The following is a 15,965-nucleotide window of genomic DNA, read 5'->3' as shown; positions in this document are numbered from 1 at the left end:
TAAAGTCACGTTGTAAAGACTCAAATTTTACATCACAATGTATAAAGGTAAAACTTTTTTAAATAATAAAATTAAAGAAATTAAAGAATTTCTCCAAATTCATATAGTTAGTAAAAGACCAGATAGTGTTGGGACCATGATGCCTTCATGCCCAGTCCACTTCTTGTTCTAACAAATTAAAACTTCCCAGGTTGGAGTGGGAGAGGAGCTTTTTTTCCTTTATTATTATTATTTTTTTTTTTTGGTAGAGAGAGGTCTTGCTATATTCCCCAGCCTGGTCTTGAATTCCTGGTCTCAAACAATGTTCCTGCCTTCTAAAGTGGTGGAAGCTGGGATTACAGGCATGAGCCAGCTTCTTACTGATTTATTTTCTTTTTCTTTTTTTTTTTTTTTTTTTTTTTTTTGAGACACAGGGTCTCACACTGTCATCCAGGCTGTAATACAGTGGTGTGGTCATGGTTCACTATAGCCTCGAACTTCCAGGCTTAAGTGGTCCTCCCACCTCAGCCTCCCGAGTAGGTGGGACTACAGGCGTGAACCACCATGCCCAGCTAATTTTTAAAATTTTTCTTTTGTAAAGACACTAAGTTGACCAGGCTGGTTTTGAACTCCTTGCCTCAACTGATCCTCTTGCCACAGCCTTCCAAAATGCTGGGACACTTTGCCACTATGCCCAGCTTTGATTTTTTTTTTAACCATATAAATCTATTACCTATTTAGAATAAATTAATTTTAAATTTTTTAAGTAAAATAAAATGTTTACCTTTATAAATTATAATGTATACATTTGAGTCTTTACAAAATGTCTTTACTTTGTATTAAATGTGATTATGATTGCTAGTTATGACTGAGAAGTATGTTATGGGAAGACTACTAAGCATACAATTGTGCATGAGCTTATACACACACGCATAATGTAGTTCTACATCTAGAAATTACATTAATTTTATCATTTTCTGTTTCCTAGAATAATAGTCTCAAAACTCTTTGGTCACATTTTCCTATCGGTAAAAAATGTGGAGCATATACTACCATTATATGTATATTTATTTACAATATATCATAAGTATATGGACTAATGTGTACATTAAAAACATTAACAAAAACTTACATTTGTAAAAAACAAGGTAAACAAATTAGGGGGAGATGGCCGAGCACTGTGGTTCACTTCTGTAATCCCTTCAGTTTGGGAGGCTGAGGTGGGTGGATCACCTGAGGTCAGGAGTTCAAGACCAGCCTGGCCAACATAATGAAATCTTGTCTCTACTAAAAATACAAAAATTAGCCAGGCGTGGTGGCAGGCACCTGTAAACCCAGCTACTCAGGAGGCTGAGGCAAGAGAATCGCTTGCACCCGGGAAGCGGAGGTTGCAGTGAACTGAGATCACACCACTATACTCCAGCCTGGACAATAAGAGCAAAACTCTGTCTCAAAAAAAAAAAAGAAAAAAGAAAAGAAAATTAGGGGGAGACATCCTAATGCTTTTCCTCTACCACCCCCAAAAGATTATTTTGTGCATCCCAGGGTGTACCCATCTTACTTGGACATTGTTCTAGAATGTATCAGTTAAAAGCTGCTGAAGGATCTCAGACATGTGTTCTGTTGAGTGCCTACATGTTCACCAAACTTATTGAAAACAATTAAAATGGTCCTTGACTTCAACTTCCAGAACTGTTGTAAGTTCCTTAGTTCAAACACAAAGCAATAAAACTGGCCCCAATAAAACACATTAACCTCAATTCTAAGCAGTTTCTCATAACCATAATCATAGACTAATGTGCACAGCCTTTGAACTTAGCAATTGCAGTACTAATGTACATGAGACTATCACCAAAAATCAAGTAATCTAGGGAGCAAAAAAATGGGAGAGGGTATGTATAGAGATTTGAGGGAAACCCAAAATATACACAAAATGTTTATGACAAAAAAAAAAAAAAAAACAAGAAAAAAGGTATGATGAGGACAATACAAAACTAAGCCTGTTTGCCAGGTGCAGTGGCTCACACTTGTAATCCCAGCACTTTAGGAGGCTGAGGCAGGTGGAGCACAAGGTCAGGAGTTCGAGACCAGTCTGGGCAACATAGTGAAACCCCATCTCAATTAAAAATACAAAAATCAGCCAGGCATGGTGGCGGGTGCCTGTAATCCCAACTACTGAGCTGAAGCAGGAGAATCGCTTGAACTCTGGAGGCAGAGGTTGCAGTGAGCTGAGATTGCTGTATTCCAGCTGGGGCAACAGAGCAAGACTCTAAAAAAAAAAGAAATAGCCATTATCCCCACTTAACTGGTGAAGAAACTGTAGCTCAAGAAAGTTAAGTAACTTGCACAAATCAGACCTGCAATTATTTATCGGAGAGTTGAATTAACAGGTGCATTAGCTGGACAGTTGCTCAAAATGAGTCCAACTTAGGTGACACCAAAATGTCACTGTATTATTTGTAAGAATACAGAAGAGTTTTATTTACCAGAACTATTTTTAGGGAATATAGTATATGTTTTGGGAAAATAAAGAATATATGTTGTTTGGGGTGCCAATGGGATCAAGATCCCCTTGGGGCATGCTGGATAGCTGGCTGTGAAACTCTTCAAAAGAGGATGCTTTCCGTGTATCTGCACATTTTCCTGTAATACTCAAGAGTAGCAGCCTCTATTTTCTTTTTCTATACCAACAAGAATGAGCTTGGAAAGCTTCATCCTTAAATCAATGTTAAACAGTTATTTGAGGGCTGTCAATGAAGAGGGGGTCCCAGTTGTTCTCAGTGGTCATACATGGGTTGATCCTAAATCTGCTTAACTTCAAAGTTAGTACCCTTGGCTGTGTACCATGCTGCCTCTAGCATGTGACTGAAATGCAGTCAGAAAGATAGGTAGATAAATACAAAGATGGGAAAGAATTGTGAATGGTGGTTCTAAAGATTGTGCTACTGGTAGTCTTCTCACAGGAGTATCTTGGTGTTGTGTTTTCTTAAACTTTGTATCATAATCACACATTTTCAGGCAGCTTAAATCCTTCAAGGAACAAAAACAGGATGAGAATGAGTGAATAGATAGTTCTCCACTGTTAAAAAAATCTACCACTGTATATTTGTTATCCTCAGGAAATTACTACAATCAAGGAGAGACTCGTAAGAAAGAACTTTTGCAGAGCTGTGATGTTTTGGGGATTCCACTCTCCAGTGTAATGATTATTGACAACAGGTAATATATCTTTTAACAATGTAGAAATTTATTGGCAATAAATATGCAGTGATATACTCAAAAGACACAAAAAAAACTAATGTGAGTGGCTTAGAACATCTTGTATGAAAAATCTAGGGCTCAGTGTTTTGGTTCACGCCTATAATCCCAGCACTTTGGGATGCCGAGGTGGGCGGATCCCTTGAGGTGAGGAGTTTGAGACCAGCCTGGCCAACATGGTGAAACCCCCCCTCTACTAAAAATACAAAAATTAGCTGGGCATGGTGGCACACGCCTGTAATCCCAGCTACTCAAGAGGCTGAGGCAGGAGAATCACTTAGACCCAGGAGGCGGAGGTTGCAGTGAGCCAAGATCAAGCCGTTGTACTTCAGCCTGGGCAACAGAGTGAGACTTCATCTCAAAAAAAAAAAAAAAAGAAACGAAAAGTCTACATAAAATAACTTCATGGCAGGGCACGGTGGCTCACACCTGTAATCCCAGCACTTTGGGAGGCCCAGGTGGGCAGGTCACCTCAGGTCAGGAGTTCGAGAGCAGCCTGGCCAACATGGTAAAACCCCACATCTACTAAAAATACAAAAATTAGCCGGGCTTCTTGGCACACACCTGTAATCTCAGCTACTTGGGAAGCTGAGGCAGAAGAATCACTTGAACCTGGGAGGCAGAGATTGCAGTGAGCCAAGATCACACCATTGCACTTTAGCCTTGGCAAAAGAGGAATACTCCATCTCAAAAAAAAAAATAATAATAATAATAATAGTAATAAAACTTCACATTTGTTTTTAAATGACAGCGTGATTGAAAGAAATTTTTTAACTTCTGTTTGGATTTTTTTTCCTGACATGGCTACTTCTCTTTATATCTACAGCTTTAAAAAGTTTTATTATAAATTTCAAAAACACACAAAAGTATAAAGAATAGTATCATAAACTCCCATGTGCCCATTACCTAAACTCACTGATTATCTAGACTTTACTATACAGTGCTTGTTTCTTCAGCTATCCCTAACTTAACATCTTTTGTGTATGCAAAGCATTTTAAAGAAAACTCCAGCCATCAGGTTTTTTACCCCTCAGTACCTAGGTCTGCATCTCTTAAGAAGATGGGACACTTTTCACCTAGCTACAGACAGCCATTATCTTTACATCTAACAATATTAACAATAACAGTAATTTTTTGGTGTCCACTAACACCCAGTCCATATCAGAATTTCTTCAGGTAGCTCAAAAATTTCCTTTTACACTTGGTTTACTCAAATCAGGATCTCGGCAAGGACCACACATTATAGTTAGTTGATATTCTGCTTTTAATTCCCCTTTTCTCCAAATCAGTGGATTTGTTGAAGAAACTGAATTATGTTGTCATACAGAGTGTTCTATGTTCTGGATTTATCTGTTTGTTTCCTGTATGTCTAAGTTATTTTCTTTTCTTTTTTTTTTTTTTTTTGAGACTGAGTCTCACTCTGTCACACCCAGGCTGGAGTGCAGTAGTGCCATCTCAGCTCACTGCAACCTCCGCCTCCTGGATTCAAGCGATTCTCCCCCCTAAGTCTCCCGAGTAGTTGGGATTACAGGCATCTACCACCATACCTGGCAAATTTTTTATATTTTTAGTAGAGATGGGGTTTCACCATATTGGCCAGGCTGGTCTTGAACTCCTGACCTCAGGTGATCCACCCGCCTCAGCCTCCCAAAGTGCTGTGATTATAGCCATGAGCTACCACGCCTGGTCTTTTTTTTTTTTTTCACACAACAAATCAGATTTGGGTCTAAATTTTTGGGGGGCAAGAATATTTCATAGGCTGCACTATGTACTTTGCATCTTATCAGGAGACATGTACTATCTGATAGACCTATAGTGAATCTACAATTGATCAGCAAGTTCAGATGGCAATGATTCCCTTTATTTTAAAGGCCCCCATCAACCTTTCATATGTTCTCATGCCTATTGCCTGAATCATTAATTACCTAGAAGTTGCAAAATGCTGAGTTTCCAATTGTCTCACATATTCTATGTGTACTAGCTATAATTCTTTTGTAAAACAGAATCTTCACTATTAAGTTACACTGCTATATATAATAATCTGAAACAAAAAACAGGATATGTGCTTAACTTTTTCCCTTTAATTGACATTTTTCAGAATAAAGAGTTGATACGCTGTACACCTACAGTCGTGATCTATTGTTTGTTTGTTTCTTGAATGGGGAGGACACTTTTAACTTTCATTAGGAAATTGTGTGTTTTCATGTATTCAGTGTTTCAGGTTCAGTTGTAATGTTCTTTAATACTAAATTGTCTTATGTTTGGCCAGAGAGTCTCTTCATGTTGGCTTATAGATCCTTTTCATATGACCTCCTTGTCTTTTATGATTTCCTTCCTTTCTTTCAAGTACAATGAGACTTTCCAGTACTATGTTGTATACTTTCCTGCCCCAATTCTGAAATCAGCCATTTCTCCAAAGAGCCTTTGTTTGTCTTGGTAGGGAATGGTATTTAGAGGCCATAACCAGCATAGTAGGAGTGTTCATTGCTATAGTGTTATTTTTTTTTTTTTTTTTTTTTTGAGGCGGAGTCTGGCACTCTTGCCCATACTGGAGTGCAGTGGCCCGATCTCGGCTCACTGCAAGCTCCGCCTCCTGGGTTCACGCCATTCTCCTGCCTCAGCCTCCCGAGTAGCTGGGACTACAGGCGCCCGCCACCTCGCCCGGCTAGTTTTTTTTGTATTTTTTAGTAGAGACGGGGTTTTACCGTGTTAGCCAGGATGGTCTCGATCTCCTGACCTCGTGATCCGCCCGTCTCGGCCTCCCAAAGTGCTGGGATTATAGGCTTGAGCCACCGCGCCCGGCCTCTATAGTGTTATTTATTTATTTTTTTAGACGGAGTCTTGCTCTGTTGCCCAGGCTGGAGTGCAGTGGTGCGATCTTGGCTCACTGTAGCCTCTGCCTCCCAGGTTCCAGCAAGTTTCCTGCCTCAGCCTCACCATATTGGTTTCAGCCAATATGGTGAAACCCCACCTCTACTAAAAATACAAAAATTTAGCCTGAGTAGCTGGGATTACAGGTGCACGCCACCACGCCCAGCTAATTTTTGTATTTTTAGTAGAGACAGGGTTTCACCATGTTGGTCAGGCTGGTCTCAAACTCCTGACCTCAGGTGATCCGCCTGCCTCAGCCTCCCAAAGCGTTGGGATTATAGGCATGAGCCACCACGCCTGGCTGCTATAGTGTTATTATTTCTCATTGCTACTTGACTTTTATAGTGGACAGAGCTAGGATGTGTGTTTTTTGTGTGCTTTTGGCTTTTTTAGAGACAGGAGCTCACTGTTACCCAGGGTGGAGTGAACTGGCATGATCACACTTCACTGTAGCCTTGAATTCCTGGGTTCAGGCAATCCTCCTGTGTCAGCCTCCCGAGTAGCTGGGACTATAGGCACTTACCACCACACCTGGCTAATTTTTTTTTTCTTTTTTTTTTTGAGATAGAGTCTTGCTCTGTTGCCCAGGCTGGAGTGCAGGGGTGCGATCTCAGCTCACTGCAACCTCCGCCACCTGAGCTAAAGTGATTCTCCTGCCTCAGCCTCCCGAGTAGCTGGGATTACAGGCACACACCACTACATCTGGCTAATTTTTGTATCTTTAGTAGAGAAGGGGTTTTGCCATGTTGGCCGGGCTGGTTTTGAACTCTTGACCTCAAGTGATCCACCCTCCTTGGCCTCCCAAAGTCTGGGATTACAGGCGTGAGCCACCATGCCTGGCCTATTTTTGTTTTTTTTAAGGAAAAAAAATCAGAAATATATACAGATAATTACAATTCAAAGTTAATATTTCAGGGGTTTTGTTTAACATCATTGATATTTACAATGGAATCTCTAGTTGGGTGAAGTGGCTCCAAGCACTTTGGGAGGCCGAGGTGGACAGATCGCTTGAGCCTAGGAGTTTGACACCAGCCTGGGCAATGTGGTGAAACCCTGTCTCTACTAAAAATACAAAAAATTAGCCAGGCATGGTGGCATGCCCGAAATCCCAGCTACTTGGGTGACTGAGGTGAGAGATCACCTGAACCCATAAGGTAGAGGCTGCAGTGAGCCAAGGTCATGCTCACTGAACTCCAGCCTGGATAACAGAGTGAGATCCTGTCTCAAAAGAAAAAAAAAAAAAAAAACTGAATCTTTTTTCTGTCACACTGAAAGTCCTTTCCAAGAACATGAACATAATTACTCATTTTCTTCTTTAATCTTTTCAAGAATTTCAGGGCCGGGTGCGGTGGCTGACGCCTGTAATCCCAACACTTTGGGAGGCCAAGGCGGGTGGATCACGAGGTCAGGAGTTCGAGACCAGCCTGGCCAACATGGTGAAACTCCGTCTGTACTAAAAAATACAAAAATTAGCTAGGCGTGGAGGCACGTGCCTGTAATCCCAGCTACTCGGGAGGCTAAGGCAGGAGAATCACTTGAACCCAGGAGACAGAGGTTGCAGTGAGCTGAGATCGCACCACTACACTCCAACCTGGGTGACAGAGTGAGACTCCGTCTCAAAAAAAAAAAAAGGAAAAGAAAAGGCAGTAAAATTCAGGTGAGCTGTGAACAAATTAGCTTTGGCAGAACATATATCTCTTTCTGTTGAACCTTCATGATACCATACAGAAATGTAAACTGAATAGTGGAGAGAGATGATGAGTTTTGTGCTTTAGAATGATTACTCTAATGAAAGTATGGATTGAAGAGATCAAGATTGTAGATGGGTTAGTCTACTGTTTTTGTCCCAGTGGAAGGAGGATATCTCAAATTAGAGTAGCAGCAACTGAGATGGAGATGATGGGATGAATTCAACTCTTTTTTTTTTTTTTTTTAAGAGACAAGGTGTCACGCTGACACCCAGGCTGTTAGGCAGTGGTGCAATCTTAGCTTACTGCAGCCTTGAACTCTTGAGTAGCTGGGACTACAGGTGTGGGCCACCATGCCTGGCTTATTTTTTAACTTTTCGTCGAGATGGGTTCTCCCTGAGTTACGCAGTGATATAGTTTTGATCTGTGTCCCCACCAAATCTCATGTGGAATTGTAATCCTAATATTGGAGGTGGGGCCTTGAATCAGTCAGAGGTGGTTGGATCATGGAGGCCGATTTCTCATGAATAGTTTGGCACTATCCTGCTTGGTACTGTCCTTGTCAGTGTGTTCTGGCAAGATCTGCTTGTTTAAAAGTATATAGTACTTCCTCCCTCTCTCTCTTGCTCCTCCCTCTGCCATGTAAGATGTTTGCTCCCCCTTTGCCTTCTGCCATATTGGAAGCTTCCTGAGGCCTCCTCAAAATCGGAAACTACTATTCTTCCTTTATAGCCTGCAGAACCATGAGCCAATTAAACCTCTTTTCCTTATAAATTACCAAGTCTCAGGTATTTATAGCAATGTGAGAATGGACTAATGAACCCAGGCTGGTCTGGAACTCCTCAAGCAATCCTCCCACCTCAACCCCTCAAAGTGCTGAGATTATGGATGTGAGCCACCATGCCCAGCCCGAGCCTCAAAGTTTTGTTTTGTTTCATTTTACTTGAGACAGAGTTTTGCTGTGTCACCCAGGATAAATGCAGTGGCACAATCACAGCTCACTGCAGCCTAACTCCGCGGTTCAAGGATCCTTCCACCTCAGCCTCCTGAGTAACTGGGACCACAGGCATGCACCACCATGCTAGCTACCTTTTTTTTTTTTTTTTTTTTTTTTTTTGGTAGAGATGGGGTCTTGCTAGCTTGCCCAAGCAGGTCTTGAACTCCTGGACTCAAGCAGTCTCCCACTTTGGCCTCCCAAAATGCTGGGATTATAGGCATGAGCCACCACAGCTGGCCTCCAGTCTTATTTAAAAGGTAGAAATATACTAAAAAATACAAAAAACTAGCCGGGCGAGGTGGCGGGCGCCTGTAATCCCAGCTACTCGGGAGGCTGAGGCAGGAGAATGGCGTGAACCCGGGAGGCGGAGCTTGCAGTGAGCTGAGATCCGGCCACTGCACTCCAGCCTGGGCGGCAGAGCGAGACTCCGTCTCAAAAAAAAAAAAAAAAAAAAGGTAGAAATAGGCTGGGTGCGGTGGCTCACGCCTCTAATCCCAGCACTTTGGGAGGCCGAGAGGGGGCAGATCACCTGAGGTCAGGAATTCGAGACCAGCCTGACCAACATGGAGAAACCCGGTCTCTACTAAAAATACAAAATTAGCTGGGTGTGGTGGCGCATCCCTGTAATCCCAGCTACTTGGGAGGCTGAGGCAGGAGAATGGCTTGAACCCAGGAGGCAGAGGTTGCCGTGAGCCGAAATCACGCCATTGCACTCCAGCCCGGGCAATAAGAACGAAACTCCCTCTCAAAAGAAAGAAAGAAAGAAAGAAAGAAATGGTAGGAATTCAAGGAACAGAAGAAATTTGGGATAATGGAAACCCACCTAGATATCTAGGTGGATAAAGATTAGCGAGGGTAGTTTGCAAAGGAGGAGAATTGGGTATGAAGAGATAATAAATTAGGCATCTTTAGCATATGGGAGGATGAAAGTCTTTGGGGTGGGCTGAGTGCAGTGGCTCATACCTGTAATCCCAGCGCTTTGGGAGGCCAAGGCGGGTGGATCACCTGAGGTTGGGAGTTTGAGACCAGCCTGACCAACATGGAGAAACCCCATCTCTACTAAAAATACAAAATTAGCCAGGTATAGTGGTGCATGCTTATAATCCCAGCTACTTGGGAGGCTGAGGCAGGAGAATCACTTGAACCTGGGAAGAGGAGGTTGTGGTGAGCTGAGATCGCACCATTGTACTCCAGCCTGGGCAACAAGAGTGAAACTCCATCTCCAAAAAAAAAAAAAAAAAGAAAGTATTTGGGGTGAATGAAATTGCCTGTGGATTAACTGGAGTGATAAGAATTGGGGATCAGTCAGAGGAAAATAAAACCACAAACTATAATGAGGAGAACTGGAAGAATTGAGATGTAAGGTGGGAATACTTGAGAAAATTATAAGGAAAATGAGAATTATCTGCCCAGTGTTAAACAAAATTAGCATCAAATGGTATAAGAAATTTGGTACCCTGCTTTTTTTCACTAGAGAGTATTTTTAGCATTTTCCTATGTCATTAAATAATCATTAAAGACTTTTAATGATTGTAAAGATTTAATAGTAAAGATGTACCATAACATTTAACATGCTCCTACTATTGAATATTTAAATCTTTCTAATATTTAAGCACTTATAATTTTTTTTAGCAAATCTTTGAAGTTCTGACTCTTTCCATAAATGAATTTCCAGATATTGAATTACTGGGTCAGAGTATAGGACTTTTTCTTTGGAGTTTTTTTTTGTTTGTTAGTTTTTGGAGACAAGGTCTCTGCCATCAGGCTAAAGTGCAATGACGTGATCATGTCTTACTGCAAGCTCTAACTTCTGGGCTCAAGCAATCTTCCCACCTCAGCCTCCTAAGTAGCTAGGACTACAGGTGTGCACCACCATGCCCAACTAATTTTAAAAGTTTTTTTAGAGACAGAGTCTTGCCATGTCACCTAGGCTGGTCTCCAACCCTTGGGCTCAAGTGATCTGCCTCAGCTTCCCAAAGTGTTGATATTACAGCATGAGCCACCATTCCCAGTCTATATAGGACTTTTTGTAGTTTTCTTCATCTAGGTACTAAACAATTCTGCTAAAGTTATTTTGATTCTTTTTTATTGTTATTGTTGTGAATAAGATTTTTTGGCTAAGAATTTACTGCTAGTATGTAGCTTTATTGATTTTTTTAACATATTTATTTTATATTCATCACTTTGAAACTTCTGTAAAAAACCTACCAGTTTTAACTTGATTCCCTAAAGTTTTGTAGGTAAATCATCTGCAAATAATGCTAATACAATCCTTCATTTTTTCAAGGTATGTCTCTTATTTCTGATCCTTTTTTTTTTTTTTCTTTTTCTTTTGAGACAGAGTTTTGCTCTGTAACACAGGCTGGAGTGCAGTGGCACGATCTCAGCTCATTGCAACCTCTGCCTCCTGGGTTCAAGTGATTCTTCTGTCTCAGCCTCCTGAGTAGCTGAAATTACAGGCGTACGCCACCATGCCCGGCTAATTTTTTGTTTTTTCAGTAGAGATAGGGTTTCACCATGTTGGTCAGGCTAGTCTTGAACTCCTGACCACAAATGATCTGCCTCCCAAAGTGCTGAGATTACAGGCGTGAGCCACTGCGCTTGGCCCTGATCCATTTCTTATTGCTTTGAGTGGATTTCCTTAATCTATGTTAAACAAAATAGGGAAAGCAGGCAACTTTATCTTTATTTATGATTTGATTGACAACATATCTAGTGTTTGACCATTAACTGTGTTGTTACTGGTGTGTGTTTGTTTGTTTGTTTATTTGTTTGTTTTTTATGAGACGGAGTCTTGCTCTGTCACCCAGGCTGGAATGCAGTGGTGCAATCTTGGCTCATGTCAGCCTCCACCTCTTGGGTTCAAGCGATTCTCCTGCCTCAGCCTCCCAAGTAGCTAGGATCACAGGCATGTGCCACCACACCCAGGTAATTTTTATATTTTTAGTAGAGACAGGGTTTCACCATGTTGGCCAGGCTGGTCTCAAAGCTGACCTTAGGGGATCCTTCTGCCTCAGCCTCCAAAAGTGCTGGGATTACAGGCATGAGCCACCGTGCCCGACCTGCTGGTTATTCTTTATAATATTAGGCATTGGTGGGAATTGATGTTCATTGTATTCAATTTGGGTAGGGGATCCTGTTCATTTCAGTATGCTACAAAGAGATGAAGAAAAAGTTTAGATTTATTCTTGATCTTACTTGCTTCAGGGTAAACTGCTGAGGTCACCACGGGAGACTTTCTTCTGTTTATGCCAGTGAATTTATAGAGCCAGACTGCCCAGAATGAGACCCAAGTTTAGTCAAGTTTTTAATTGCATAACCTAGGCAAGTTACTGAATTCTGTTCCTAAATTTCTTCCTCCGTAAACCTCGAAAGATACATGGTTTTGAGTCAATTTGTGAAAGGAATCATGGGTTCCTTTGTTTTCAAAGATGATATCCCGCCCTCTTACTCTGTGAATGTTGTGATTTGTTTTTTCACATTAATATTGTAACCGCCCAAGGGGTTCACCTTGCCCACTGCCTAGACAGAGCCAATTTATCAAGACCAGGAATTGCAATGGTGAAAGAGTAATTCACACAGAGCTGCGGGAGACCAGAGTTTTATTGTTACTCAAATCTGTCTCCCTGAGCGTTCAGGCAGCAGAGTTTTTGAGGATAACTTGGTGAGTGGGGTGAAGCCAGTGAGCTGATTGGTCAGAGATGAAATCATGGGGAGTCAAAGTTCTCTTCTTGGGCTGAGTCAGTTCCTGGGTGGGGGGCTACAAGATCAGATGAGCCAGTTTATTGATCTGGGTGATCCATCAAATGCAGGATCTGCAAAATATCTCAAGCACTTATCTTAGCAGTTTAGGGAGGGTCAGAATCTTGTATCCTCCAGCTGCATGACTCCTAAACCATAATTTCTAATCTTGGACCTAATTCATTAGTCCTACAAAGGCAATCTAGTCCCCAGGCAAGAAGGAGGTCTGCTTTGGGAAAGGGCTGTTACCATCTTTGTTTAAACTATGATCTATAAACTGAGTTTCTCCCAAAGTTAGTTCATCCTATGCCCAGGAATGAACAAGGACAGCATGGAGGTTAGAAGCAAGATGGAGTCGGTTAAGTTAGCTCTCTTTCACTGCCTCAGTCAAAATTTTGCAAAGGCAATTTCAATGTTAATAATGATGCACTTTTTCTCAGGCACTCCATTTGCACAGTGTCCTGCCTGTGCAGTGTCTGCTTTGGCCCAGTAATGCAATTTTTTTCAGGGCCAAATCTGTTTTGGAGATCTTGGTTATTAAGATCTTTACTCTGATAGAAAGCAATGTGCATTCAGTACACTCCTCAACTTGGGATGGGGTTACATTTGGATAAACACCTACTAAGTTGAAGGTATAGAGTGGGGAGTTTTTGGTTTTTGTTTTTTGCTTTTGAGACAGGGTCTCACTGTGTTACCCAGGCTAGAATGCAGTGGCAGGATCATGGCTTACTGCAGCCTCCACCTCCTGGGCTCAAGTGACCCTCCTGCCTTAGCCTTCTGAGTAGCTGGGACTACAGGCACACCTCACCACATACAGCTAATTTTTTTGGTAATTATTTTAGAGACAGGGTTTCACCACATTGCATAGGCTGGTTTTGAGCTCCTGAGCTCAAGCAACCCACCTACCTCAGTCTTCCAAAGTGCTGGGATTACAGGTGTGAGCCATCACACCCAGACTGGAGTGTGTTTTTTATTGTTCTTGTTGTTTTTTTGAGACAGAGTTTCGCTTTTGTTGCCCAGGCTGGAGTGTAGGAGCGTAATGGTGCAATCTCGGCTCACTGCAACCTCCAACTCCCGGGTTCAAGCAATTCTCCTACCTCAGCATCCCAAGAAGCTGGGATTACAGGCACCCACTGCCACGCCCAGCTAATTTTTGTATTTTTAGTAGAGACGAAGTTTCACATGTTGGCCAGGATGGTCTCGATCTCTTGACCTCGTGATCCGCCCGCCTCGGCCTCCCAAGAAGCTGGGATTACAGACGCCCACCACTACACCCAGCTAAATTTTTGTATTTTTAGTAGAGATGGGGTTTTGCCATGTTGGCGAGGCTGGTCTCGAACTCCTAACCTCAAATGATCCATCCTCCTCGACCTTCCAAAGTGCTGGGATTACAAGCATGAGCCACTGCACCCGGCCTAGAGTGTGTTTTTTACTTATGATATTTTCAATTTAGGATGGGTTTATTGGGATGTAGCCGGATTGTAAGCCAGGGAGTACATATATATATGTTTTTCTGTTGTTGTTGTTTGTTTTTTTGTTTTTGAGACAGAGTCTTGCTCTGTCACCAAGCTGGAGTGCAGTGGCTAATTTTTTGTATTTTTAGTAGAGATGGGGTTTCACCATGTTGGCCAGGATGATCTCAATCTCTTGACCTCATGATCCGCCCGCCTCAGCCTCCCAAAGTGCTGGGATTACAGGTGCGAGCCACTATGCCTGGCCCAGCCACCACGCCCGGCCATGGCCCCTGTATTTTTTATAGTATCACATGAAGACCATGTAGCTTCAGCATCACTCTCCTACTCGTGAAATGCTATAGTAGAGGGATAGTAAGCCTGTTAAAAGTAAGTACTTCAGGCCATGTGCAGTGGCTCACACCTGTAATCCCAGCACTTTGGGAGGCTGAGGGGTGGATCACATGGTCAAGAGATTGAGAACATCCTGGCCAACATGGTGAAACCCCATCTCTACTAAAAATACAAAAATTAGCTGGGTGTGGTGGTGCATGCCTGTAGTCCCAGCTACTTGGGAGGCTGACGCAGGAGAATCAATTGAACCCGGGAGGCAGAGGTTGCAGTGAGCTGAGATCGTGCCACTACACTCCAGCCTGGCAACAGAGTGAGATTCCGTCTCAAAAAAAAAAAAGTAAATACTTCAAGAAACCAGTTTGAAGATTCAAGAAAAATGCATCTTAGTCTGCTCAGGCTCCCTTAACAAAATACCATAGACAGTGTAGCTTAAACAATAGAAATTTATTTTCCCACATTTCTGCAGGCTAGAAGTCCAGATCAAGGTCTTGCAGGGTCACTTTCTGATGAGGATTCTCTTCCTGGCTTGCAGATGACCTTCTCGCTATGTTCTCACATGCTTGAAAGAGATTCTCTCACCCTCTCCTTCTTCCCTGGCTCTTCTTATAAAGCTACAAGTTTTATTGGATTAAAGCCCCACTCGTATGATCTCATGTAATCTTAGTTACCTCCTAAAACCCTATCTCAAAATACAGTTACAACTAGTGGTTAGGGCTTCAGCACATGAATTTGTTGAGGACACTATTCAATTTATAGCATTCCATCCCAGACTCCCAAAATTAATGTCCTTATTGCATACAAAATACATTCATCCCATCCTAACAGCCTCCAAAGTCTTTACTCATTCCAGCATTAACTCGAAAGTCCAAAGTCTCATCTAAATAGCCTCACCAGCTGTGGAACCTGTGAAAACAGACAAGTTATATATTTACAAAATACAAGGAATGGAGAGGCATAGGATAGATATTTTCATTCCAAAAGGGAGAAATGGGTGACAGGCCCCAGGCAAGGCCAAAACCTAGGAAAGTAAACTCCATTAGATCTTGAGGCTTGAGAATAATCCTCTTTGGGTCGATATTAGGCCCTCCAAGCCCTCTGGAGCCTGTGGTGGAAATAGTAGTCCTTCTGATCTCTGGATAACTTTTGAGGTCCTTCTTCCCTTTTCCTGAAGGACAATGCATGTTTGCAGCCAGATAGCTCTGTTGTCTCGTCCTGTAGACTCTAAGTCCAGCAGCCTTCTTTCGTCCCGCCCGATTTTTTCTTTCTCCTGGCTGTTGTTGAGGTGGTTGATTACATGTGTGGTTCACACCTGTGCTAATCTCCTCATCAAATGGTTGTTCAGTCACACCAGAGTGCTCTCTTCAGAACAAGCTTTCTCTCTTTTTTTTTTTTTTTTTTTTTTTTTGTTTTTGAGATGGAGTCTCACTCTGCTGCCCAGGCTGGAGTGCAGTGGCACGATCTTGGCTCACTGCAACCTCTGCCTTCCGGGTTCAAGTGATTCTCCTGCCTCAGCCTCCCAAGTAGCTGTGATTACAGGTGCACACCACCACACCAGGCTAATTTTTGTGTTTTTAGTAGAGACAGGGTTTCAGCATGTTGGTCAAGCTGGTCCCGAACTCCTGACCT

At 42.3% G+C, this 15,965-nt stretch overlaps 1 protein-coding gene across 4 annotated transcripts in view; it reads left to right on the top strand.

Annotated features, from left to right (window-relative positions):
• PIGL (phosphatidylinositol glycan anchor biosynthesis class L) overlaps positions 1 to 15,965 on the top strand; it is a 111,818-nt gene that overhangs the window by 13,473 nt on the left and 82,380 nt on the right. For 2 of the 4 annotated variants that reach the window (XM_077970459.1, XM_077970458.1), the window contains exons 2-3: positions 3,099 to 3,198; positions 7,438 to 7,554. In XM_077970459.1, the coding sequence (XP_077826585.1) occupies positions 3,099 to 3,198; positions 7,438 to 7,554 (217 nt within the window). The remainder of the gene's footprint in view (positions 1 to 3,098; positions 3,199 to 7,437; positions 7,555 to 15,965) is intronic. The other 2 variants (XM_015118715.3, XM_015118714.3) reach the window with 1 other exon arrangement.

The sequence above is a fragment of the Macaca mulatta genome, chromosome 16 (genome assembly GCF_049350105.2).
Source record: "Macaca mulatta isolate MMU2019108-1 chromosome 16, T2T-MMU8v2.0, whole genome shotgun sequence".
Classification (NCBI taxonomy): domain Eukaryota; kingdom Metazoa; phylum Chordata; class Mammalia; order Primates; family Cercopithecidae; genus Macaca; species Macaca mulatta.
The sequence above is the reverse complement of the archived record's forward strand: the minus strand, read 5'-3'. Positions and strand labels throughout refer to the sequence as shown.